Genomic DNA, 26,449 nt, shown 5'->3' with positions numbered 1-26,449 from the left:
CTTCGCCCTCCCCTCCTCCTCGAAGCTGGGACAATCGCACTTAACCACTCACTCGATAAGCTGTTGTAAGGTGTTTCCGAAATGTGTGGAAGTTACTTCGTGCCCTGTAAAACACCACGCGTCTGTGCGTGCTGCCACAGCTACCAACGTGCTCGCCCAACGCTCTTCGTTTGTCTGTCTCTCCACGGAAGTTCCTTGACCGTTCTCAGACTTCCGTTACCTGCGCAGCACTTGCTGCGCGTTCGTGTGTCCTCGTAATCGTCCCTGTCCCCATCACACTTCAGAAATGGAGTAAGGGGCTTTGGGGGAATTTTTGGCAAAGCGAGAAAGGACAGCGATGACTTGTACTTCACTCTAAATATACCTGAAAAAACGGTCAGTGCCTCGTGCCATCTGGCTTACCAGAAAGCCAACAAAAGTAAGAATAAAGGACGGTGAAAAACCACCTTATTAGAAATTTTGATTAGAATTTAAGCATTGCAGAATTATTCTTATCGTGAAGTTTGGCACACAAACATTGTTAAAGATGAAAGAATCCTCTCCAAATCCTAGCAAAACAGGGCGATTCAGATTCTCTTAGCAAAGTACTGTGTGATAAAAGCACTTCCGGTCAAATGACTGACCGGACGAGAATACCATATTTCATTTTCTTTGTCGGAAATCTGTTGTTCACTCGTTAGTTCTTCAGTTTGAGGAAATCCCTCTAGGAGGCGATATGCGGACTCACACTCCGACCGACTTCATCCATCGCCATTAGGGTCTTGCTGTCCCTCAGTCTTCTTCTGATGGATCACAAAATGGTGAAGCATACTCCTCTGTCAGTTTTATTTTTTCTATTATTGGTAGAAAATGAAAACTGCTGAATTTGCAACTGTGCTCAATGAAAGCCAAAAGCAAGCTTTAGAAATGGTGCCTTCAGCCTTCTTTTATACTTTCTTGAAAGATGACAGCGTTCTTAGGACAATGCAGTAAGGAAACGAAAAGGTGACGATTTATTTCACATGTCACATTATCCTTCTGGGAGGTCCATCGTTCTTTCATTTTTTTGTTTTGTTTTATTTGAGCAGAGTTTGGAATAATCGATGAACAGTGATGAAATAAGTCCTAGAATGATGAAATAGCAGAATATTTCAAGATAAAGGAAAAAATAAGATGGTTAAATTCTGTAACGTCACTTGGGTTTGTAAAAGATTTCAGCAGACCCGTGTGGTAATTGCAAGACAGAATGAGTTTTATTCTCTGTATAAATAAGTACATGTTCTCTTTGTTTTTTAGAAGACCGCTAAGAAAGACTAAAAGTTAAGAGATACCAATTCTTACAAATAGAACTATTCAAGCAAGAAACTCAAAAAATAAAATTGGATTCAGTGACTCTGATGATATATAGAGAATGAAGAGCCAGGGTCATTTTCTAAGGTAGCAAATACTTGAACACAGTTGTAGGTCTGGAGGAGAAGCCAGCAAAAGACAGTTTGAAATTCTGAGAGAGGACGAGGTTTCTGAGGAACCTTGGGGGTGGGGGCAGGGCTTCCTCCACGAAATCAGGAGAGGACACGGGGACAGTGTGAGGCACAAAGGAGGGGAGAGGATGTGGTCCGTGGCTGGTGACCTCCGTCTTTTTAATGAAGTGAAGTGTGAAGTTTTGCCGACTGCCGGGGAGGGGCACGTGGGAGCAGAGCAGCCGGACAGCTTGGGGGACGTGGCGCGGGGGTCAGCCAGGGCCCAGGGGGACACTTGTAATCTCGAATGGAGTTGGGGCCCAAGGGTTCATAACCCCGAAGGAATAAGGCCAGATTTTTGTCTCCATGTTCAGCTTTCCTTTTTCTCCCGATTAGCAGTCTTTAGAACTGTTAGAAGCTACCTCTATATGTGCCTTGTTTCCCCACCAAAAAGAGAAAAAAAAGAAGTAAAAGTAAAAATCAGTATGTGAAACACACATACACACAATCAACCTTGGATTTGGTCAATCTCGGATCGTTTTGTTGAAATTTCTGAGGAACAAATAGCCGTGTGTTTGTGTGTGTTTGTGTGTGTTTGTGTGCGTGTGTGTGTGCACGTGTGCATGTGTGTACAGAAGAACATAAAATCGTAGACAAGGCATTGTAACACATTTGCATTTGGAAACAGCGTTTCGGCGTCTGGCGGAAGTTACAGAGTACTGAACTGTTACCTCTTTGCACCATCCTAGTCGGTTCAAGTAAAATGCTTACCTTAAATTTTGCGACCACATATTTTTTAAATGGTCATCAAAAAAGTAGAAGCGTTTCTGATGCTTTCCAAATGTGATCATCTTTGATTTGTCCTTTTCCGAAGGTGACCAGTTGTGCTTGGGTGCCTGACAGTTGCCAGCTGTTCACTGGGAGCAAATGCGGGGTCATCACAGCCCACACGAACAGGCTCACGAGCAGCACGGTAGGTCCGGGCTCCCGGAGGCTCGATGGCATTTTCATGTCAGCGAAGAGAAGAAAAACTGTGAAGTGTAATTCACTTTATTTAAGGTTAACTTAACATTTCCATACTTAAATCTTTTATACTTTCAACTTTCTTCACATAAACTCTTAAAATGTAAAAGGGCATATATCTAACTTTATCTTAGGCTTATTGGGGTCGTGAAAAATTTCAAAAATAAGTAGGAAGGTCGTATTTTTTGCGTCAGAGACGGTATTTTGGGTTCTGGTCCGTCCTGTAGTCAGGCTTTTTTGTGACTGATGCCCACCCACATTTTCGCTGCCGATGTGACAGCTCAGGCGCGGACACAGATCCTGTAACGTTGGGAGCTCAGGACTCCTGGCGGTCACCTGGCTGTGCGCCCCGGACACATTAACGACAGCGAAATCCACGTAGCCGGTCTTGATTCCTGCCACTTACTGGAAGAAACTTTTTCAGTCATTCACTGAATCTCCAGGATTTAAGAGTGAAATTCTAAAACAGGATAGTGAAAAAAAGAGGACACATCATGCAAGACGTCTTTGAACTTACTGTTGTTCCCTTCTGGGACCGACCGTCCGTCGTGCTGTTGAGGACACAGGGCAAGTCGAGGGCGGCAGCTTAGACGTTATTCTGATTTCGAACGTTCTCTCTGCTCTCTTTTTCTACTACAGTTTTTGCCATAATATTAAGTACGTTTTGCTGGGTGAAACCTGTATCCGCGTGTGGGGTGACACTAGGTTCCTCTTTTCTAAGTTTACTCCCTTTTAAACCTTCGCGAAGGTTCTTTGCCTCGATCCTTGGGGCATAAATGTGACCATATGTCGCTCCTGTCCCGTAGCGTAAGGAGCCCTCGACCTGTTTTGAGCGGGAGGGATCCGCTCGGGTCTGCGTGTTAGGAGACCTCTGCGGAGCCTGCGCGGACGATGCGTGGAAGGGGTGTGAGGTGGCGGCGAGGACGGCGGTCAGAGGCCACCGCAGCGGCGCAGGGCGGGAGACAGGCGCGGACAGATTAGCACAGGACAGAGAAGGGTTCGCGCACAGGCTGCAGGGCGCGGAAGAGGCACCCAGGGGGTCAGGGCGCCCGAGCTGGAGCTTAAAGGATCTTTCCAGAAGTGGAGAGAAGAGGGAAGAGTGTTCGGGCAAAGAAGCCAACGGCACGGAGCCAAAGCCACGGTGACTCGGGGTGACAGGTGCTTCGATGTGTCGTGTGGATGCAGCGTGCCGGGAGACGTGGCAAAGCCGGGGCAGGAGAAGCGGGCGAGGGGGGCCCCGGCGCCCCCAGAACGCGGGCCGAGAAGTGCGAGGGGGGCCCCGGCGCCCCCAGAACGCGGGCCGAGAAGTGCGAGGGGGGCCCCGGCACCCCCAGAACGCGGGCCGGTCCAGGCAGAGAAGTCTTACCGTCGGGATGTCTCGTTTTCTCCTTTTTACTCCCAAAGGCCTAAAACAGGCGTCAATTTGACAGCGTCTCTGATTTTATTTATTTATTTCACCTTCCGGCTCCCCCTTCTGACTCCTTTTCCCTCGGGGCTGTTCTCGTCCATGCTGCTGGAGAGTCGTCCGCTGGTGACTCGGATAATTTCACGTTATGCCACAGACTCCGATTTAAAAACTCGCTTCATCTTTTGTGTTTCGTTTCCCCTTGCTTCTTCCAACACTTTTAACAGCTTCGTGCTTAGTTTTTCTTCCTTACATTCTCCCTATAATGTAAAATTTTAATTGTACGCTAAACAATGTATAGTCTAGGTGTAAAAACAAGATGAAGTTGACAGCACAGGAGTAATTATGCACAGCACAGCTTTGCATATAGCACGTCAAAGGTGTCACTATTATCATTCGAATACAGCCAGACACATGCTTCGTTTGGTTTTGAAGTTATTGTAGGCGTGTGAAGTCTTATGCTGTTTACCGTTCCTCGGTTATATATTTGCCTTAAAGTAGATTTTTCAGCTAATTTATAGGGTTTTCTTTTTCTCCTAAGTGTTAATAGCATCGGGGAATCAAGTCACGAGATTAACAATTACTGTTTAAGCCACCTCCAAAAATGCATCTTAGCTGTGTGGTTTTATGATCACTGGACGTGAGGTTCTTGGAGATGTTGCTGCCTTTTCTCAGGGGCCACGTCACTGCTTTGACGTCCCTAACACTGCGGCTGCGACCCCCGAGCCTGCGAGGTCAGCAAGAGGCGCGTCGTGTTCACTGGTCCCCGTTCTCCCAGCCACGAGCGCCATGGCTCAGAGTGCCACGTTCTCATTTGTGTCGTCTTTAACACGGATGGAAGTCAGGCCCCCGAGGTGCCATGTAGGATTCGGCCAAAGTAATTGTTGTTTGAAAATATTTGCAAGATGATCTTAGAAAGACCTTCGTTAGCTGGCGAGGCACATCTGACTTTGGGCACCGTTAATGTCTGTTGAATCTCCCAAGGTTAGTCTTCTTCAGTGCATCCCGGGTGGTGAGGAAGTTGACCCATTGTAAGGAATTGTTATCTACAAGTCATTTACATATTAGAGAAAAATGCCTTCTAAAAGTGATAACTGCAGTTATTTTAAAATGGTTGCTTTTGAGTCTTAGTTTTCACTTTTCGCTAATTAAATAGTGTGGCCACGTCATCTTCATGTAAGTGGACACCTGTGTGTTTTCTGTTCTCTAAGCTGCTGGCGGGAGAATGTATATGTTCGCGAATGTATCACGTCATTCAAGAATCACGTCATTCAAGAATAACAGTTTCACAAGGAGGTGGCCAGCGCGGGATTCCCTTTCTACCCATGGGAATTCCTTCCTGACCCACCAGGGACTAGTAACTCTAACTTGCAGTCATTTTAAAGTGCAAAATCCATAAAATTGTCAACAATCACTATAGGGGCCCCATGTTTTGTTTACCCTACAGATATTATTCGTGGTCATGGAGTAAAAAAATAAACATGCACACATGTGTGTGCGTATATACACATATGTAAATAAATACGAGATTTAAAAACGTTTTAAGTTGTAAAGAGCTGGCAAGCTAGTAGAGAACCCTCCAGCCGGAGGGGTGAGTAAGCAGGGCGGGGGCTCTCGCCTCGAGGGCGCCTGTCAGTCCCCGATCATGGCGCTGTCCTTGGACAGCCTCCTGACAGGAGCAGAAACACCAGGGACTGAGCAAGCCGGGGCGCCCCGAGGAGGCGCTTCTCCTGAGGCTGGTCCCCAAAGGGGGACACCCTGAGAGAGAGGATGAGTCTGGGTCAGATGGGGCTAGCTCTTGCGTGGAGCTCCCTGGGTGGTCAGGATCCCAAAGACTGGCCTTTGGCTAAGGTGTCCCCGGACTCGGGTGGGCCAGGCCATCCTGCAGAAGCAGGGAAGGTACTCAAGTCCTAGTCCACAAATAAGGACTTCCTAGAAATAATTTTTTTAATGTAGTAACGAATACACAAAAGAAGGCCACACAGTTACAGATGAGAAAATGAGTATGTGAAAAAGTCGGTTATCATCAGAAAACTACAATTTAAAGCAACCTTGATTACCATTTAAAACCTGGGAAGTTTTCAGAGATTTAGAATGAGAGGTGAGTCTCAAACTCAAAAGCCACAGAGCTCAGGCAGGGGAGGGGGCTCAGGCCTTTGGGACGGGGGCGTCCTCGGTCCCAGGCGCCCTGAAGCATGGTGGAAGGGCTTCTGGCCACATCCCTGTGGCCCTGCGGGAGGGTGGCAGACAGACCCGAGACTCTCGTCCTTGGTAAAGGCCCGTCTGGCCGCTATGACTGTGTTCAGTAAAACGTCGCACGCCCTAGCTCAGCAGAAGCAGCTGCTGCGCAGCTCAACCAGTCGTCCCAAAGAAGAATGGGGGGCTATTCTCTCGTCATGTGATTCTTTAGGCGCAAAATATGTATTTTCACGTGAATAAAACACTGGACTATATAGCACTTAAAATAGATGAGCTGCAGCTAAAATTTCAACACATACGTTTCAAAAACAACAGTGAACAAAAAGGCAAGATGCGGAAGATATCTAAAAAACAACACCACGTGTGTAGTTTATCGATGTGGAAAACAACACGATATGTTGTTTATGATTACAGTAGCACGTGGTAGGACGTATGTTCTACATACATGGGAAACGAGTGTAATATACAGGAGACTAGTAACTTCTGACGGGGGAGAGGAACTGGGATATAGAACAGTACACAAATGATGCGCCGTGTGATGTTTTCTTAATGTACAAAGTAGACTGGTCATGGAAAATGTTCGGATTAGTTTCACTGAGTGGTCAGTATATAGTTTTCTATTCTACTTGTTATTTCTACTTTTCTCTATTCTTTGAAATATTGACATAGCGAATGACAGTGAACGGCCAGCCCGGGGAAAACAAGAGCGGGACCCCGTGCAGGCCTCTGGCGTGTGAGCCCGTGTGGCCTTGAGCGTCGCTTTGCATCGTTAATTTAGAAAATCAATCCATAGTGACGAGGAACCGTGGCTGGTATTAGTGTGCGTCACCATTGGTGACATTGTGAGTTGGTGCAACGCTGTCAAGAACTACAAAGTTATTCATATTCACTGATCCACCAGTAGGATTCTGGAAATGTATTCTAAAATTATAAAAATTTTATACGTGAAGGATTTAATTATGGCATCTATAACCTGTTAAAAATTAGAAACGACTTTTAATGTATCGATAAAGGATGCTCAAGTAAATTGTGGTATACTACCTGTGGAATATAACACTAGTAAATTATTTTGAAGACAATGTGAAAAATGGAAAATGCTTATGTGAGGATGTGTAAAATACAAAATAGACAATCATTTGTAAGGCAGTAGTTAGAACTATAAAAATACATGTGTATTTGGGCAAAGACTGGACAAGAATAGACAAAAATTAAAAGTATTAGATGAAATTATGAGCAATTAAAATTTTTTTTTATTATTATTTATGCCTACAGCACCTGGTCTTCCTAGGTGGTCTCCCATCCAAGTACTAACCAAGCCCGACCCTGCTTAGCTTCCGAGATCAGACATTGGGCTCGTTCAGGGTGGCACGACCGTAGACCATGGACTATGGGTCCACTGGGGTGTGAACCCAGGACCTTTTGTGTGTAAAGCAGACGTGCTAACCGCTACACTACGGAACCACGTCCAAAAAAAATAATAAAATAAAAAAATTAAATAATAAAATTTAAAAGATTTTAATGTTTAGTTTTTAGAAAAAGTTGAACTGAACTAGATTGAAAAACAGCGTTTGAGAATGTTTGAATCACTTCGCTTGTTTCTATTTTGAGATAAATACCAGCCTACCTTTTATCACTGTTTTGATCTTACACTTAATTTTTTAATTTCAGCCTTCAGAGATAGAAATGGAGTCTCAAGTACATCTCTATGGGCACACGGCGGAGATCACCAGCTTGTTCGTCTGCAAACCATACAGTATAATGATAAGCGTGAGCAGAGATGGAACCTGCATCATATGGGACTTAAACAGGTACCGCCCGGCACAGTCTTAGTGACGTCTCAGTTCGTACTGTTCGGAACAGGCGCACTGAAGTGGGATCTTTATATGGCGATAATTTTAAGCATGAAATACAAACTTTACCTTTGTGATCTTATTGTATTATCGAAACCCAGGTAGGAGCCCCTCGTGAATAATAGGTGTGTGTACTGAGGAAAGACATCTGCCAACGAGAGGTGATAGTCAGTGATCGTACGCAAATCCGTGCCTTTGGTCTTTCAGGCTGTGCTACGTACAAAGTCTGGCGGGACACAAAAGCCCCGTCACGGCCGTCTCTGCCAGTGAAACGACGGGCGACGTTGCCACCGTGTGCGATTCAGGTGAGCTGGCCCCCAGACCGGCGCACGGGGCTGTCGCGCTGACTGCTTTCGGCCAGCTGGCCGCGCCGCCGTTCAGCCGCTGGAGACATCCCGCAGGCCCCTCCCGGTCTCCACACGCATTAACGCGCAGTGAGGTCCAAGACTGAGTCACTGATTTAGGCTTCAACTCTGTAAAAGTTAGTGTTGTCATCGTTTAACTCTTTTTCTGATATGTGTACGACTGCATGTCAGCACATGTAAGCGAACCTTTGTTATATAATCATCTGAATTCTTCTGGTTTTTGTTCTTTTTCCTTCTGCTTTTTAAATAACTCTGCTACTTTCCTCCTGAAACGAAAAGCATCCGCAGATGATCAGCTTTGACTATGTGTCTCCCAGTCCTGAGAGAGCACAGTAGCGTAGAGTGACAAGTGGAGGTTCAGCTGTCACACGACAGAGATCTGTCTCCCGATCCAAGGTCTCGTTTTGGTTTTTGTTTTTTCACGTGGACACATTTTTTAAAAACTCGATGCATTCAGCAGGAAGGAAAACTTGGAAAATTCATGAATTTTCTGTTTGCATTTCTGTTCCTTGGGATCTTAACGTTGAAAGGGCCCTGCGAAAGCCTGCTCCCGTGTGCTCGGTGCGGAGCGTCCTCGACACGGCCGTAGTGGACAGCCCTCTGTCCTTTGCTTGCATTTCGGGTATTGTTCGGTTTTTATTTCAGCCACCAAACAGTTCTCCAATTCTCCAATTCTGTGCCACCAAGTGGGCATCCAATAATGCAGTTCAATTCTGACACCCACTACTTGAAGTTAGCCAATTTGGGACTGCCATAGACCCCCCGCCAGGTTCAAAAATCCTCTGGAAGGATGCACAGAACTAGTAAAACTCAGTCCTTACAACTATAGTTTATTATAAAGGATAGAAATGAACAGTCAGCTGCAGAGGTACACAGAGTGACATCAGCTGGCTTGTCCGTGTGGTGGCAGAGGGTCCTGCCCTCTTGGCACGGGGCTGTCTTCACCAGGTCAGAAACTCGCCCGAGCCCTGGTGCGTAGGGGTTTTTCTGAGGTTTCATTAGGTCAAAGTGGCTGATGAGATCACGTGGTGCCGGAGCTGCGTCTCCAGCCCCTCTCCCGTCCCAGCAGGTGGGGAGCTGCTGTGGTTGGTTTTTCTGGGGACCGGCCCCCATCCTGAAGCTGTCTAGCCCCCGCTCCGGGAGTCCTCTCAGTACCATACAAAAGATGGTAAATTACAAGGGTTTTAGGAGCTCTGAGACCTGAGACAAAGACCAAATATCTATTTTTTATCATTCCACAGACAGCTCTCGGAGTTTTACTATTGTTTTTACAAAATGTTCATTCATCCTTGTATTCAAGAAAGTAATGTTTTTAGTCATGCTTAAAGATTTCAGATGCAAAGTATTTTCCAGTCTTAGCCCCAATCATAAAATAATGTCATGAAAACATTTTTATTTCCAGATCAGCAGAGCTAAGAGAAAGTGGAAGTTTTTGGGGGTTTTTTTTTTTCCACTTATTTATATATTTTAAGGGGAAGTTCTTAAACACTCGACTTTGATGATCTGCGTGGGCCGGTGATTGATGGCTTTGCCAACTGTTCTTCCTGGATTTGTACATTAGCAACTTTTAGTATATCCCCTCAGAGGGAATCTGGAGGAATGATGTAATGGTTATTTATACAGAGTTCTCTACTTTCTTGTTTGGGCAACATTTGGAAGTTAGGACTGATCCTGAGGGAGCTGAATTTTATAAAGTTAATTACTTCCCTGCTGCCAGAAATGATTTATATATATATGCTGTTATATCAGCTAGTCATATGGGAACCAGAAGCAAAATTACTTTTGCTGCAGTTGCTAACCCACTAGTAGGTATGCAGGTGTCCCTAGGCAGAGCACAGTATAATACTGGCTAGAACACTTTTTTCCAACTTGAACAAAAAAGGCTTCTCGATTTTTAAAGGTTTTTTGATACATGTATAAAGAGAAATTATGAAGAACATTTGGTATATAGAGAACATTATAAAAATAATTTTTCTTTTTTTAAAGAGAGGCCAAATTTATGTTTAGCAACCCAGACTAGAATTCATCCTCCCATTCTTTGTCCAGGCGGGGAAGAAAGTGGCCACATTCCGTCTGCCAAAAATCTTGACCCTCTCGTCAGTACTGTCCAAGAAACTCTAAAACCAAAGTTAAAAGTAAATATACGTGTCTATGTGTATACGTATAGATTGTGTGTTGTGTGTCTGTGTATACATGCACGTATATACACGTATGTACACACACGTATATTCTCAAAAACTTGTCCATTGAGGCATCATGATTCCCCAGGGCTCATTATGGGATGTGGTTTTTATAGTGATAAGATGGGAAATTTATTAAACCGTGTAAATACTATATTAGATGGTTTTGCACTTTTTAGAATCATTCCGTAACTGGCTCAAACACGTGCCCGCTTCCTGGGGTTCGCAGACTGGCCTCTCGTCGCCAGCAGAGTCATGGTTGGTTGGGCAGGTCCCCCCACCCCACCCCCGCCGTTTCTTTAGCATCAGTGAAGATCTATAGGAAGAATGGAGTTTTGTTTTGTTTTGTTTCAGGAAAGCCCAACTTTTTGACTTTTAGTTGATGTGCTAAATTATACATGAAAGCAGCCTGGTGTTGGGGGAAGGGCCTTGTTATTTTTTCGTCTTTACAGTCTTAGGCAGGCGTGTGGTTTCTTGGTTTTGTGGCCCAAGTTGCTGGGTGACCTGCTAGGGCAGTTCTTTGCCTACTAAGTTCCAGCCCGTGCCCCAGAGCATCCGGGATGGCATCCAGATTGTGTGTTTTGAAGAACTAAGCTGCGCAGCAGCCGTGGATTACAGCGGCCCAGCCCTGCACCATAACCTCTGTGGCTACGGAGCCAGTGACGCTCACAAGCCTTCTAACCGTGCTGGTACACACCTGCTTGCTCCGTGTTAACACCCTTTATCAGATAGCAAATTCAAAAGAAAGAGTGACATAGCGTCTGGTCATGGAAAAGATGAGTCTGTCGCCTCCTAGCACAGCCTCCTCCATCTTGATGCTTTGTTCAGATAATCTCTCCTAATCGGTATTCTCCAATGGGAAGTCTTAGAACATTGGGCATTTTCAAATGTGTGTGCATGTGTGTGTTAAAATATAGTTAACATGAAAGTTGTCATTTAGACCATTTTAAATTACACAATCCAGTGACATTATTACATTCACAGTGTTGTATGACCACTGTTTCAAAAACTTCCTCATCACCCTTTTGTGTCTGGCCCATCTTACTTAGTATGATGTTTTCAAGGTTTGTCCATGTTGTAGCCTGTGCCAGAACTTCGTTACTTTTTATGGCTGAATAATATTCCATTGTATGGATACACCACATTTGTTTATCCATTTATCTGCTGATGGACATTTGGGTTGTTTCTGCCATTAGGCTGTTGTGAATAGAGCTGCAACACTCTAGGCATTTTGGTCTATGATATTTGAAGGTCTTCAGCATATTTTTAAATAAAGAAGTATTTCCGATATTTGTTCCTTTACTATAAAATATGAAATCTTTTCATTGCCTTAGTAAAGGACAGACATAAACTCTCCGTTCATTCTAATAGAGAAATAAAATTAAGTGTAGTAATAACCCTGTGTCATCCAAACTTAATCACGCCCCTCACCCTCTCTATCAGCATGAGAATCTTTCTCTGAAGAAGGCTGGTCCCATCATCAGGAGGCCCCAAACCACCAGCCCGTTTATAGAGGATGACGAGCAATTATTGCCCCCTCTCCCCCTGGAAAACTACCAAAAGTTTGGTTACTGAGTCTTTGAAAAGAAAAAAATTAGTTTAATAAGACGCTGATTTATAAGATTCAGTCTCAGACATTCTGAAGAATGAGTTCTTCTTTGAAGAATTAGTTTTTAATTCAGCTTTTACTATAACTTTTTTTCTTCTTCACAAGTCACAGAAGTCACTTCTTATAGATCATTTCAGCTTTTTCTTTTTTTTTCCTTCTTTTTTTGAGACTGTTTAGTTTTCTGGGTACTTTCAGATTCAGATTTGGCAGTCCATATGCTGGAATAGTAAGATTCATGATTCATTGACCTTGTTGCTCTCTGGCACAGATTAATTTTTCACTCTTTCACTGATCATCGTCTCTAGATAAATATGCAAAGCTCCGTGTGACTTACAGTAATTCCGTTTGTACGGTCTTCAGTCAGGAGCTGCCTAGAAACCTCATCACTTAGAGGAGATTGGCCCCCGGAGCTATCAGTGCCCTCTGGGGCCCGGGGTGGTCGGCTCTGAGACACCCACACTCCGGTGACCTGGGGCCGGTTTTGGCATTTTAGCTGGCGGAGGCAGTGACCTCAGACTCTGGACGGTAAACGGGGACCTCGTAGGACACGTCCACTGCAGAGAGATCGTCTGTTCCGTGGCTTTCTCCAACCAGCCTGAGGGCGTGTCCATCAACGTGATCGCCGGGGGGCTGGAAAATGGCATCGTGAGGTGAGTCCAGTTCCCCTGTTCTTTGTCTGCTTTTGTTCCTAAGGACGTTACGGTTTCAAAAGTACGTCTTCATAGCGAGGCGTATTAATATTTAATATTTAAAGATTTAACATCGCCTTCAGATATAGGTTCTTCAGTTATTCCTGTCTTATTTCTAAACAATAAAGATGGCTTTGGTTCAGCGTTAAAATGCCACATTGTTCGTTAACTCTGAAAGATGAGCAGTGTGAAGCGAGGCTAGGCTTCCTTTCCCCCGCGCCCCCTGCCCCGCAGACTTCCCAGAAGCAACTGCTGTTAATCATCTAGTTTCCTTCCAGATGACTTTTGACAAATACACAAATGCGTAGGTTTTCTTGATGAAGGAGATTTTAGTTTGCATAATTAGATGACCACTTTTTTCTCTCTAGGTTATGGAGTACCTGGGACCTAAAGCCTGTGCGAGAAATCACATTCCCTAAATCAAATAAGCCCATCGTAAGGTAAAGCCCGCCTCCCATTCTTCACAACATACTTTGTGACTGTATTTTCGTTAAGAGAGAGATGGAAGGACACAGACCTAAAGAAACGATGCGAGTCGAACAGCCGACATTTCCCAAACACCAGGTCGTCCAGGACCCAGTGGCAGGAGGAGGCATAGTCCTCGCCATCGTGGAGCTTAAAATCTGAGTCAGGAACCGAGTCAGACAGACAGGCGCCGGGCCGGTGCCCAGAGAAGCGCCCCGAGCTGCAGAAGCGATGTTTTTCCCTTCGTTACTGGAAATCCCCGCGGTGACTGACAGCTGCAGGAGTGCGCTTGACCAGACCGATGAACAACCAGTTAGCGCCGCCGCGTCCGGACTGACTTTAAAAACTCAGCTGGGCATAAGCGACTCAGATTCCGCTCCACCGAAAGAAATTTATTTTCAGTGTACTAAATTTAAAGTTTCATGAATCTAAATTAATAATTTATCGTTACATTTTTGCCCGTTCCTCTTTCAGGGAAATAAAATATCTCCATAATCATCTTTCATTTCTAGAAAGAGGAAATGTAGAATTGTTACATTTTTTAAAGTTTCCTATGCCCAAATATTTGTTGTTTAAGTAATAAAGCATAAACGAGAAGGAACAAGGAAATATGCAAAGACGGAATGGCACAGACTGACCCCTGGGATCCTGATTTTGGTCTTTCTCACCTGATGAGAACAAGCTCACAAAACCATGTGAATATTAGAATGGAAACCAATGAGCTGCAGGCAGTCTGCTCAGTAAAGATGTCACAAATTCTTTACACTAATTTCTATCTGATCATCAAGATGCTAATACAATTTTAAGAGACAGGATGTACAAATGGGTGTGTTTGTTTTCTTTACAGCCTTACGTTTTCCTGTGACGGCCACCATCTGTACACAGCGAACAGTGAAGGGACCGTGACCGCGTGGTGTCGGAAGGACCAGCAGCGCTTGAAACAGCCTATGTTCTATTCCTTCCTGAGCAGCTACGCGGCCGGATGAGGGAGTGTGGGTTCTGCGCGCACTGTGATTCCAGACTGGATCTGTTGACTTCACCAGTTTTAGGAGGTTGAACCCGAAGAAGTGGATGACCAAAACAAACCATCTAACTAATTTTAAAATCTATTCTTCTGCACGAAACTCTGCAGTGTCACAAGATCCTAAGAGGACAGTTTTGTTCTCAATTAGTGATAACCTGGAGGGTTGTGTCAGCATGCACTAACCAGTGTGACTGAAGGCTTGCACAGTAAGTCAGAATCATATCCTTGAAGTTTGTTTGCTACAGGGTATTCTAAAGAAAAGATAAAGGTCTCTCCTTTTTTATTATTCCAAGAGGCTCAGTAGAATTTAAATTGGTTAGCTAATTGTTTATACAAAGTATTCTTTAAAAATTATACTGAAAAGGTTTTATCCTGATATAACCCCTCCAAAAAAGAAAGGAAAGGAAAGGAAAGAGTAAGGAGCCCAGGACTCGACAGTCGCCTTCTTTGAAAAATAAGTTCGGCAGGTGCGTCTGCACCCAGCATTTGTGGCATAATCCAAACGCTGGAAACATCCGATGACTCGCGTGGTAGAGGCAGGCTCTGCCAGAGGAGAGCCACCGACGAGGACAGCGGCATCTTTCTGTCAGGCACGTCCTGTCCTCCATTAAAATCTCACTCAAAGTCCCTAACACTAGATAGTGACTGTCCTTAGTTGAGTCACGAAGGCTTAAACACAATGATGATTCTTTTAATATCTGCCATTTATGGAGCATTGAAAAGTTAATTTCCAGTAGAAAGCCTCCACTATGCAAAAAGTTTTCACAGACATCAATAATTCAGTCCAGATGAGGCGTTTATCTACTGTGCAGGAAGAGTTTTCTTCCCCAAAACACAATGACAAAAGAAAAGGTGACGGCTTACTTTGTTTTAAACACTAGGCAGAATAATTCCTTTAGGAAACAGTTTCCGCTCTTTCTACTCACCTAGACCTTCTGAGAATTCGAGGAACAACAGAAAAATCTAAGTGTTGGCCACAGCACACTTACCCACCATAAAGACAATTCCTGAAACTCTGGGAGTAGTCTATCTCTTCCACGATCTCACAGCTACTTTTAACTCGGGGTGCTGCTTCACTGGCTTTGAAAACACTGGAAAATAAGCTCAGTAATAAGTCACCAAGGGATAAAAATATGTTCCCGCCCGAGAATAACTTGCGTGTTTGTTATGGAAATTGATTCATACGGTGTTTACAGAACTACTTTTGTACCTTCCAGACTTTCTAAAACATTCTGCTTAAAAACTGTATAAAATGCAATCCCCAAGTCTCTGCCGTCAAGATCAACTCGAGGCGGCGCGTGGCCGCGCGCGCTGGTGACGGGCCGCGTCTGGATGTGCACGCACAGGCGGCTGACAGCGCCGAGGTGCCGACAGGTGCAGAGAGGAGACCCCTGTTCACGTTGCAGTGATCGCTTTGTTCAAAAGAAGCCGCAGCTATTGTCTAGCTTCCATTTTTCTACTGAGAACTTGAAATTAGGCCCCTATTAGAACAGGGTTGCTACTCAGTCTTTTTTTTTTTTTTTAAGGCTGAATTTCATCATTTATCTAAAGAGGAAATATGCAAAATAACTGGTCTTGTTAAGAGTGCAATATTATATTTTTATGTAAAAATAAATTTGGGGGGATTATTTATTCAGCATGGAACTTAGTATGTGTCTGTTTGAAACACTTCATGATGTGCATGTGAAGCAAACGTTTCTGTAAATTACCACAAGCTCTGGTACCTTTGTACACACTGCCACTTCAAACTGGGAATAAATTTCATAATAACAGATTCGAAGACCTAGTCTTTATACAATTTAAGTATTATGACCGGATCTCAAATCGGTGGCTTTATCTGGTAACCCACATAGGTTCTCTTTAGCTTCCCTATAAATTTATGTCACTAGGAAAGGATGATTTTCATGTCTTAATTGCGGTCTTTGTGAGAAATTTTATATTTCAAGCTTTACTGCCCTGAAATGGAGTTTAGTCAGCCCCAAAGTCAAAATGTCATTGCTCCCCACCCCAGCAGGCCCAGGTGGAGCCCCGACTGTGGCACGCTCTGCACTGAGCACCGGGGGCACAGTGTTCCCCGAGCCCCTGGGGGCTGTGAGCTAGTGGAGAACCCCGCTGTGACCACGTGTAGTCTGTGTGGCTACAGCCGTGGTCAATGGTGAGCAGGTGGGGTGTGGGGTCCTCTGAGACAACGCAACAGGAAGGATTCAATTTAGAACAATGGGAGCCCATCCTAAACTCCACCGTGAAAAACGCAGCTACATTTGCCAATACAAAAGACACATTCTTGATGTACATTTAGCTGGGAAGGAGGTGCCACTAATTTCATTGTGTCGTATGACCTGAACAAAAAAGTATATCCGGCCACTTTGGGGACAATGGGTTGTAACTCAGCTATTTGAGAGAAATTAAATAATACAACGTGTCCTTTGAAGCCAAAAGGACTAGAAGATCATTTGAGACTGATCTCTCACGAAGAAAGTGCCGGGCTGATTTCTCCTCTCGTGAGCAAAGTTAATTAGAGATGACTTTAAAAAAGACTGTATTGTGGCAAAGCTTGGCTCGTTTCCAATATGAATTAAACTGGTCTCATCAAGCAGAACAGACACAGAGAAAAGCACACCACGTCACCTTATAATCATGCTGGGAAAACAATGGCGAAAATAAAACCTTAGAGCAGACGTAGAAAAAGAGATACATTGCATGCCGAGAAACGGGTAATGATAACCGCAGACTTCTTATGAGAAACTCTGCAGGCACACGGATTGACACCTTTAAACTGCTTCGAACTGTCAAGCTAGAAAAAGATCCCTCAAAAATGAAGGCAAAATGAAGACTTATTCAGACAGACAAAAAAAAAAAATCGCCAGCAGATCTACATTACAAGAAATGTTAAAAGATGTTTTTCAGGCCGGAGGACATGATACCAAATAGAAATTAGGATCTTCACAAATGAATGATCCACAGCAGAAATGGTAATTATGCAAGGTTTTTTATATTGCCAGAAAAACAGACACACAGGCTAAGGGAGCAGAATTGAGAGCTCAGACATAAACCTGCACGTATACGGGCAACTGATTTATGACCAACGAGCCAAGGATACACAATGAAGAAAAGAAAGCCCCTTCAATAAAGGGCGTTGGGGAAACTGGACAGCCATACGCAAAAGAATGGCACCGGACCACTGTCTCAACGCCGTACCCAAAAGCAACTCACAGTGGATGGAAGATGAACGTACGACCTGAAATAATAAAATACGTAAAGAAAAGAGAGGCACTGAACTTCTGGACGTTGGTCTCGGTGGTGGTTTTGTGAATTTGACTCCAAAAGCAAGGGAAACAAAAACAGTTGGGACCGCATCAGACTAAAAAGCTGCTATACAGCAAAGGAAACTATCGACGAAACGAAAAGGCAACCTACCCAATGGGAGAAGGTATCTGCAAATGGTATTTCCAATAAGGGGTTAACATCCAACATATGCAAAGAGCTCATACAACTCAACAACAAAGACAACTGTAGGATGAGCAGAGGATCTGAATAGAAATTTTCCCAAGACAGACGTGCAGCTGGCCAGCAGGCACGTGAAAGGATGTTCGATTAGGGACGTGCGGATCGAAACCGTGGTGAGGCATCACCTGATACCTGTTAGAGTGGCTGTTATCAAGGAGATGGGAAATCCAAGTGTTGGTGAGGATGGGAGTTGGGAGAGACCCTCAGGCACTGTTGGTGCAGCCACTAAACAGTATGGAGGATCCTCGACAAATAAAACCTAGAACTATCTACTAGATGACACGGCAATTCCTCTACTGGATGTTTCTCTGAAGAATATGAAAACACTGATTCGAAAAGATACCTGCACCCCTTTGTTCACTGCAGTATTATTTACAACAGCCAAGACGTGGAAACAACCTAAGCGTCCTATCGATAACTGAACGGATAAAGATGTGGCACATATATATATAATGGAATATTACTCAGCCACGAAAAGATGAAACATTGCCATCTGCGACAACATAGGTGGATCTGAGGGTATTATTGTAAGTGAAATAAGTCAAATGGAAAAAGACAAGGACCGTATGATTTCATTCATGTGGGGTTAAAAACGAACTAACAACAAAGCAAAAACTCACGATACAGACACAGAATGGTGGTTGCCAGAGGGGAAGGTAAAAATGGGGAAAGGGTCAAATGCGCGGTGACAAACGGGAACTAGACTTGGATGGTGAACGTGCATAGTACACAGATGCAGACTACAATGTCGTAGGCCTGAAACGTGCATAACGTTTTTAACCGTTACTTCAAAACAATTAAAAATGTTTAATAAAAGCTACTTTTCAAAATCATTTTAAAACTCTTCAAAAGAAAATTGTCAGCTTAAAGTGGAAAAAAAAAAGTATTGAGCTCAGTTAAAGATGCATCGCAGAAACCCTCGAGCAACGAGAAAGGGAGGGCATGAGTCAAAACTTGAAACAGAATTGAATACTAAAGTATTCTGTTACTTCAAAAGGAGGCCGGGGAAAGAAGGAATGAAGAAGAAGACAAATAGAAAACAAGTAGCAGGAGGAGAGAGGGCAAGCCAGCCACGTGATAATTACGTAAGTAAAGGACCTAACCCGCCCGACCGAAAACATGCAACGCACCTCGGGCTGAACGAAAAGCAAGAGCCAGCTCCACGCCGACCGGCCGCTGCTCCCCGCGGACACGCGCACCCCCCGCCCCGCTCCGGGTGCCCTCCCGGTGCCCAAATTCACGAAACCACCACCGCCTCCGGCCGCCCGCCTGTCCCGGAGCCGCGCGCACCTGCAGGTGAAGGGGGCACTGCGCCCACGGCCCCGGGGCGGGTGACGGGCGCGGGCTGCGGCGCGCAGCCTGGCGAGCCCCGGAACGACCCAGGCGAGGATGGGGGTGCGGGAGGCTCAGGTCCCGGCCCCCGCGAGGATCGCAGAGGGGCGACCCACGGTCACCCCCGGCCCCGGGCGGCGCTACGAGCTACGAGCGGGCCGGGGCGGCGGCGTGAGGCGGGGCGCGCGGGAGGCGGGGCGCGCGGAGCCCCGCGCGGGAGCCCCGGTGACGCGCCAGTGACGTCGGCGGCGGGCGGGATTTCCCGGCCCCTCCCGGGCTCCCGGGGAGACCCCGCTGCGTAGCGGCCGCGACCGCCGCGGACTGGCCGCGCCCGGAGCCGCGCGCAGGGGGCGCGGGGTGCACGCGAGCCCGCCGCGCCCACGGGGACGATGCGGCGCCGGGTGAGTGGGGACCGCGGGCGCGGGGCGGAAAGGGAGGGCGCCGGGGGGCCGGGCGGGGCGCCCCGGGAAGCTCGCGGGCCGGGCGGCGGGCGCAGGTGCGCGGCCAGGTGCGCTCCGCGGAAGCCGGCGTCCCTCGCCCGGCGCAGGTGCGGGCGGCCCCTGCGAACGCTTCGGGAGGCCCGGGGCGCCGAGGCTCCTTGTGCATCTGGGGGTCACGGAGCCGTTGCTCCTCTCGCAGGGACGTCCCCGTGGAACGGGGCTGTCCTGGGAGGGGTGGACGGGCCGCTTGGTCACCGTATTGGGGGAAATGCTTTTGGCGAATGCCCGCAGGAGCCCTCTTGAGTCCCAGCACCCGGGACACCTGCCTCGAGAGCGGTTCGGTTCGGGGACGACCAGGCGCGGGTCCGTCCCCACCCTATGGCGTCTGTCCCCGAGGCTGGTGCTGAAATGCGCCGCATTCCCGGCGCGCGCCCGGCGGCTTTGGGCGGCGTTCGTTCGAGAGAATAACGCCGGGCCGGGGAAGGGCGGGGTGCCTGGAGAGGGCGTCGTGGTTTGGGAGGATTTGCTTATTTTCGTGTATCTCGAGCCAGGGTATTGGGGAGTCCACAAAGGTCAAAGTTCGGTGTAGCGGTGGAGGGGGCGCTGGGCGCCCGTCTCCGTCCCCACGGCGCGGTTCTCTCTCGCTCTTCTCTCCCGAGGCTGTAAAACGCTGGTCACAGCCCGTGGCGGCACCGATGTCCCCATGCAAACGTGTCACTCCGGCCATCTGCTCCTGAGTCCTCCTGTGATGCTCCCTCTCACAGCGGGACCGGAAAATACCGTGGCAAACGCCTCAAAACGGTGGCGAGGGCGCCTGGGCTCCGTGCGGGCCTCGCTTCTTTGGGGAAATCCTTTCCCGGGGGTTTGCCGGCTGCAGGGACCGAGGCGCCCGTCATGGGTCTGGGCCCGGCGCCTGCAGAGGCTGCTGTGGGAACAATGGAGGTGACGCGTGGAGAGGCCTTTTCAGTCCCGAGAAATGAGACGCTGTACCTGCAAACCGTGAATTATTTCTGATGTGCAGGGTTGGCCCAGATATCAGGCATGATGAGAGGTGGACATAGTACTTAAAAAATACTTGAAGTCAGTGTAAATACAAGATGCATTGTGTGCTCTGCTAGTGCAGTGAGTAGCCTCACACGGGCTTATCAGGCAGGACAATGGGCTTCCTGTTTGCTCCTCTGCTCACACTTGGCTCCAGTCCTGGCCTCCCTAAAATTGCCCGGAGGAAGCCAGCTGAGAAATAGCTCCACAGAAGGGTCATTCCCTCTGTCCCTTAACTGGCAAGGCCATCACCTTTGTGGACGGTGGAGAAACCAGGGAAAAGCTCTGCCCACATTCCTTTTACAGCCCCGAAAATCTCTGAGCATTCTCTGGGAAGAGGGGGGCGGGGAGCAAGTCCCGGAGCCGTCCTGGAGGAGGGGTGGGCTGTAGGAGTGACTGTGTGTGATGCCGCCTCTCACACTCACACACAGCTGCTGTTCCTGAAGAAAGCGGCCAAATGACTGAGGGAAAACTGACGTCTACACCAGTCGGCTCCGTTTACTCATAGCCACGTCTCACTGTCACATTTTTCTCCTTTTCGTTTTGCTGGACAAGGAGAGAACGCCTATGGCACAGGCCTGTCACCGGACTTTTTCTTCAGGGAATTTCGAAACTGTCTGAGATGTTACCTAGTTCTCAACACCTCTGTGAGCACGTGCTATCTAATCGCGCAGGTTCCCCTTTTGTATTTGGCCTTATTATCCACCGTAGACACACACAGGCAGAGAGAGAGTTAAGATTCAGGTAAAGAGGTTACTTGTTCAGTTTTTATAAACCAGAAACCGAAATTTGACTTCTTTAATACACCAAAAACACTATAAAATATCCTTTCAACAGTAGCCAGCCAGGGCATTTTAATCGAAAATCAGAGAAGCCGAGTGTCAGAAAAAGAAAAACGGAGAGGTTGACCGTAATGTGCAGAGGTCAGCGTAATACGGAAGGTTTTAACTAGCTGTGAAGAATAAACCAAATCTCTTAAAGGATCAGAAGCGAGAAGAAATACAAGTGAAGTTTACATTTGGGGAAGGAAGTGGAGGCAAGAAATGCCAAATTAACCGAATTAACCGAATTGACCCATGACTGCAGGAAAAACAGTGGGGCATTAGAGGTGAGTTCCACACCCGGGCTGGAACATTCCGGATCACTTCGTCAGGGGCTGTAGTCAGGTCAGACGGCAGCCGGCGTGCGGCCAGTGTGCCTGATGGACCTTGGCAGACGTGGCAGTTCTCGTGCAGATGGGGGTGCGTGTGGGTCGAAGGCGTGATGCCTGAGCAGCGGACACAGGGTCGGAGCAGGGCTGAGGAGGCGCGTGTGGCTGCGGAGAAGCCAGTGGCCCCGGAGCGCTGAGGTTCGGGTCCGGTCCCAGCTTGGGAGGGCCAGCCGGGAGCAGCCCAGGGGCCCGCGGCCGGCGCGCGGGCGGGCACATCATGGGGCTGGTCTCAGTAACCCCCCAGCACACCTGCAGAAAGGCGTTGGCGACCACTAGTGCCTTCTGTCCCGGACTGTTCCAGCACGGGGTGTGGTGGGCGGCGCTGACTTTTACCGGCCAAGGAAAAGCGGGCACACACGAGATGAAGAGCGATGTGTGTGCGACCCGCCCCGGGGCTGTGCGTACGCTCCTTTCCCGAAGGACGGGACGCGCTTGTCCCTCGTCCCGGGTCCTCAGGCCACTGCCCCCTGGTGGCTGGCGTGGGTCTCTAGTGGGCCGTGGGCCGTGAGGTCGAGGAAGGTCAACGATGCAGAAATACTCTAGCGTCCCTCGGGGCCCGGGTCGCCACTTCCCCGCCCACGGAGGCACGACAGCCCCGTCCGCGCCCTGACAGCCCGTCCGCGCCCTGACAGCCCGTCCGCGCCCTGCGCCTTCCTGCTCCTCTCGCTGCGGCCCTCCTGCCCGTCTGTCCCGGCGCTCGCATCCGGTTTTCTCCTCCACGCGTCCCCACCGCCGCCAGAGGGGGAGCCGGACCCTCCCCGACGGCGTCTCTGCTGCTGGAGGACCCCCTCATCTGTGGCGCCCCGGTCACGTGGCCCCCGCCTCCCTGGCTTCCCTCTGGGTGAGGGTCCAGGCACCGGTGTCGTCCTCTGCGGTGTTTGTCCAGCCTGGCACGGGGGCACCTGTCCTGTCACTCCGGGTACCTGCTGTGCACACCCTTGAAAACTGCGGGGGAAGGAAAGCTTCTCCTGTACCCTCTCGGGTTTAGTGCCCGGGGCCTGTGAATTACACTGAGGGCTGGAGAGATTAACAGGAGGAAGCGACGGGCACACGGGAGCCTCGCAGGAGAGCAGGAGATGGAGAAGGGCTTGGGCTGGAGGGCGCGTGCGCCATCCGAGCAAAGGCAGTGACAGGAGTTGTGGGACGGTGACAGAGGAGGGGCCTTTGAGCTCCTGGGGTCGGTGAATGGGGGACGGTAGCCACGCGAGGGACACTCGAGGAAGATAAGGGTCGTTCCAGTGAGGTCGTGCGTGCGGACCGCGTGGGAGCCGCTTCCTCCCTCCAGTGACGTCGGTCGTTGTCCTTAGGGGTGGAAGAGGGAGGGGTCCCCTTCACAAAGGGAAATTTCTGCCCTGCTTTTAGGCAGAAAGAGGAGGCCAACAGTTCCTCCCGTGTCTGCTGCTGCTTAATTGCCGGCAGCTCAAAGTAATCCCGGCACCGGATGCACGCGGTGGCGCGGCCTCGCCCCGTCCCGTGTCGCCTGCCCGGCCTTTCCTCACGCGGCCGGAGCCACGGCCGCCGCGTGCTGAGCCAGCACGAACAGCGCCCCGTACAGCTCCACTCACAAGCCAGGGACTCCGCCATGTGTGGAGGCTGTTGACCGATGACCCCAGTGGGCCACACAGACCAGGCAGGGCAGCGTCCTGGTTAAGGTGACCGATGACGCGTGTACGCTCGCTGGTGCAGACGGGGAAAGCCAGGTTACGGGGAAGGAAAGGCGCAGTCAGGCTTGAACTCGCGAGGGCGCTGTGGGTCTGGAGCGTGGCCAGGCGGGGACGCCGAGCCCGAGTGGACGCAGTGAGCCTCCAGGGAGAAGCACAGGGCAACCGATGGTGACGTCAGCCTCCAGACTCTCTAGAACGAGGCGAAGTGTGGGTCCACTGATCACCCTTCCTCAGCTCCACTAACTCTCCTGCAGCTGCGTTTCATCTGACAGGGACAAGGTCCCGCAGTCTCTGCTCGCCCAGACCTCTGGGTCCGGGAAGACCCCGCCGTGCACACCCCCTTATCTCTGTCTCCGAGCAGCCGCCCCCCCTTTCCCTGGGGGTTGGTGTCTCAGCACCATTTCTCCCCACGGACTTGGCCGTGGAGAACGGGCTCTGTCTACACCGCAGCCAAGGTGCCCACGGCCGCCGCCGTCCTGCCCCCGCCCCTCGGGACCGTCAGGAGGAGGTGGGACAAAGCGCCGTGTCGCCCGGGGAACCAGCCCCCATGCCCTGGGTTCTCTGTGCTGTCCAGGAGCTCCCATCCCTCCGAACTCCCCCGGTCTCTCCAAGCCCGCTCCTTGTGCTAGAATTCGGTACAGTAAACAGTGTCTGAAATAAACTGCCCGTTGGTCGGGAGCCAGGCACAATTTTAAGAAACACATTTTCTTTGTCGTGGGCTTTGCATCCCGGCCTCTGGGTCCTCACCGTGCCCCGCCTCCCGGCGCGGGCGGCCGGTGCCTGGTTCTCTGGCCCGTTAACTGCAGTCGCCTGTGTGGAAACCGTATGTTTTAAGACATTCATTATGGAATGTGTGACAGGCACCTGCAAACTGTGCACCACGGACTTTAGGCACCGACGACGTCAGGGTGAATAGGACAGTCGAGCCCTTCACAGAGCTCGGGGTCTGGAGGGAATACGTGTGTCCACCAGCTCCCTACCCCTGACCAGTGCTGTGGCAGACGTGTTTACAGTGGGGGCAGCGGCGGGCCTGACACCAGAAGTCATGTCTGCAGGGGCCCTGGAAGGCTGAGTAAGATTTTTTAATCCAGACAAATGAGAAAGGGCTTCCGAAGCAGCGGGGCCAGCAAGTGCAAAGGCTTAGAGCTGGGGGGCGGGGGAGGGGGGAGTCGAGCAGAAAAGGCAGAGGGAACCAGGTGGCCAAGATGCATGAGCGACACATGGAAGGGTCTGTTCTTAGCGTGCGGGGCCCAGGGGCCCGGTAAGCAGACGCAGGGTGTGTCGGGCCCCGCCGTGGCCTCGATGCCCTGTGGGCAGGTCACAGGAAGCAGGCAGGAGAGGGCGGGCAGGGAGAGCTGGCGGGTGGGCTGCGGTCTCCCCTCGTGTCGGTGGCACTGCCGCCTGGCCGGAAGGGAAGGGGAGGGGACTGGCAGGTGTCTGGGGAGCCCAGAGTTCCCACTTTGGGCCCCGGACAGAGTGATAACAGGACCAGGTCTAGTGAAAGGAAGAGGAGGAGCAAGCTGGGGGGGCTCGGAGGGGGGACGACCCGCCAGGTGAGGTCGTGGCCTCTGGGTGGAGCAGGAATCCGGCTGGAGGCAGAAGGGGAGTCGCTGGCACCCAGGTGAAGCCACACGGTGGGCGACTGGCCGGCCTGGGGGCTCCGAGGCGTGGCAGACACAGTAGGGAGGCTCCCGAGAGCAGGCATGAAGTTTGGGGCAAAACAAATTATCCTGTAAGACGCATCCCCTTTCTCACGTAGGCTTCCATGCGTTGAGGTCCCTCGGAAGGGACCCCCGCCCGCAGTCCCAGAGGCTGCTCGGCTGCCAGTCCTTGCGAAGCAGCAGCAAACCCAGACCCTCCACCCGCGCTCGATGATGACTCATCCTGCCAGCGCCCCAGCAGCCACGGCTCTGCCTCCTGCTTCTGCTCCTCGGTCCCCCTGACACTTGCGGATCGGGGCTGAGGCTGCTCCCACCACCTCCACTGCCCACCGACGTCCGGGCGGCGTTCGTCAGCCTCCGGGGAGCGGGTGAGTTTTTGCTTTACATCGTCCCCGAGCCCCGCGATCCCCCTCTGCCTGCCCCTAAGCTCTGGTGGCCCAAAGCAGAAGGGCCAGTCCAGGCCCTGCTTTGTGGTAGCCATGGCAACTCAGACGGGGGGTGCGGGCAGGCCGGTCTCCCCTGGACCGCTACGGCGGGTCGCCCCACCCCGCCTCCCAGCTCCTCGCTGTCCGCTCTGCCGCTTTCCTCACTGTGCGTCTGCAGCGCCGGGGACACAGCAGTGAACCAGAAGCAGGCAGTGCGGAGGAGGGCGGCACACTCGGCCCTCTTAGAAGCTGCGTTTTTGTGGAGGGGTCAGACCAGCGATACCACGACCGCAGGTCAGAAGTGACTTAAATAAGTAGGTTAATAACTAAGCGTCTTGACAGGTAGTAAGTGCTTAGGAGAGTAAAAGGAGGAGGGAGGTGGGGGTGCTGGGGAAAGGTTCCAGATTTTAGACGGCTGCTGACCACAGGCCTGGCTGTCCCGACCCAGGGTTAGGGGACCGAAGTGACCCCATCTGACTGGGAAGCAGGTTTTGACACGGCGGGCGGAGACTGTTTCTGCTCAGCCGCCTTCCTCGGCCCGGCCAGGCGTCCGTTGCCCTCAGCCTCCTCCCGCCACACCCCCAGCAGACAGGACGGCTACGTCCCCAGAGAGCGTTCGGTAGCGTAACTCAAGGCAGAGGAAGAGACTCTGAGCCCTCCCAGCTTTACACACCTGTTTTGGGAAACGTTTATCTGTAGCACAGTCTGTCTGCAGCCCCAGGCAGCCCCATCAGCGGCTCCCAGACCTGGCTGCACAGCAGGACCACTTGGGTGGTTTTTCAAACTACTGCTTCTGGCCTCTGCTCTGGACATTCGGGCTTGGCAGGTTTGGGCTACAGCCTGCGAATCTGTGTTTTGTTTTACAAACCACTGAGCCCAGTGGTTTCTTTGGGTCCTTCTTCCTTGCATCTGACACCCCAC

At 49.7% G+C, this 26,449-nt stretch overlaps 2 protein-coding genes and 1 pseudogene across 11 annotated transcripts in view; 2 read left to right on the top strand and 1 right to left on the bottom strand.

The window, feature by feature from the left end:
- LYST (lysosomal trafficking regulator) overlaps positions 1–17,108 on the top strand; it is a 143,156-nt gene extending 126,048 nt beyond the window's left edge. For all 8 annotated transcript variants that reach the window (XM_039850366.1, XM_039850365.1, XM_039850367.1 and 5 more), the window contains 6 exons: positions 2,314–2,412; positions 7,735–7,874; positions 8,124–8,221; positions 12,564–12,720; positions 13,128–13,199; positions 14,072–17,108. In XM_039850366.1, the coding sequence (XP_039706300.1) occupies positions 2,314–2,412; positions 7,735–7,874; positions 8,124–8,221; positions 12,564–12,720; positions 13,128–13,199; positions 14,072–14,210 (705 nt within the window). In that variant the 3' untranslated portion in view covers positions 14,211–17,108. The remainder of the gene's footprint in view (positions 1–2,313; positions 2,413–7,734; positions 7,875–8,123; positions 8,222–12,563; positions 12,721–13,127; positions 13,200–14,071) is intronic.
- LOC120592694 (uncharacterized) lies at positions 7,330–7,445 on the bottom strand (annotated as a pseudogene).
- Positions 17,109–19,381: 2,273 nt separating the features above from the next.
- The window catches only part of GNG4 (G protein subunit gamma 4), a 31,865-nt gene continuing 24,797 nt past the window's right edge, over positions 19,382–26,449 (top strand). The window contains exons 1-3 of one of the 3 annotated variants that reach the window (XM_039850377.1): positions 19,383–19,488; positions 21,550–21,676; positions 25,202–25,471. The gene's annotated coding sequence lies outside the window, so the exon portion shown is untranslated. Of the gene's footprint in view, positions 19,489–21,549; positions 21,677–25,201; positions 25,472–26,449 lie in introns of all 3 variants that reach the window. The other 2 variants (XM_039850376.1, XM_039850378.1) reach the window with 2 other exon arrangements.

Source organism: Pteropus medius, unplaced genomic scaffold (genome assembly GCF_902729225.1).
Source record: "Pteropus medius unplaced genomic scaffold, Ma_sr-lr_union100, whole genome shotgun sequence".
Lineage (NCBI taxonomy): Eukaryota > Metazoa > Chordata > Mammalia > Chiroptera > Pteropodidae > Pteropus > Pteropus medius.
This window is presented reverse-complemented; position numbering and strand designations above follow the sequence as displayed.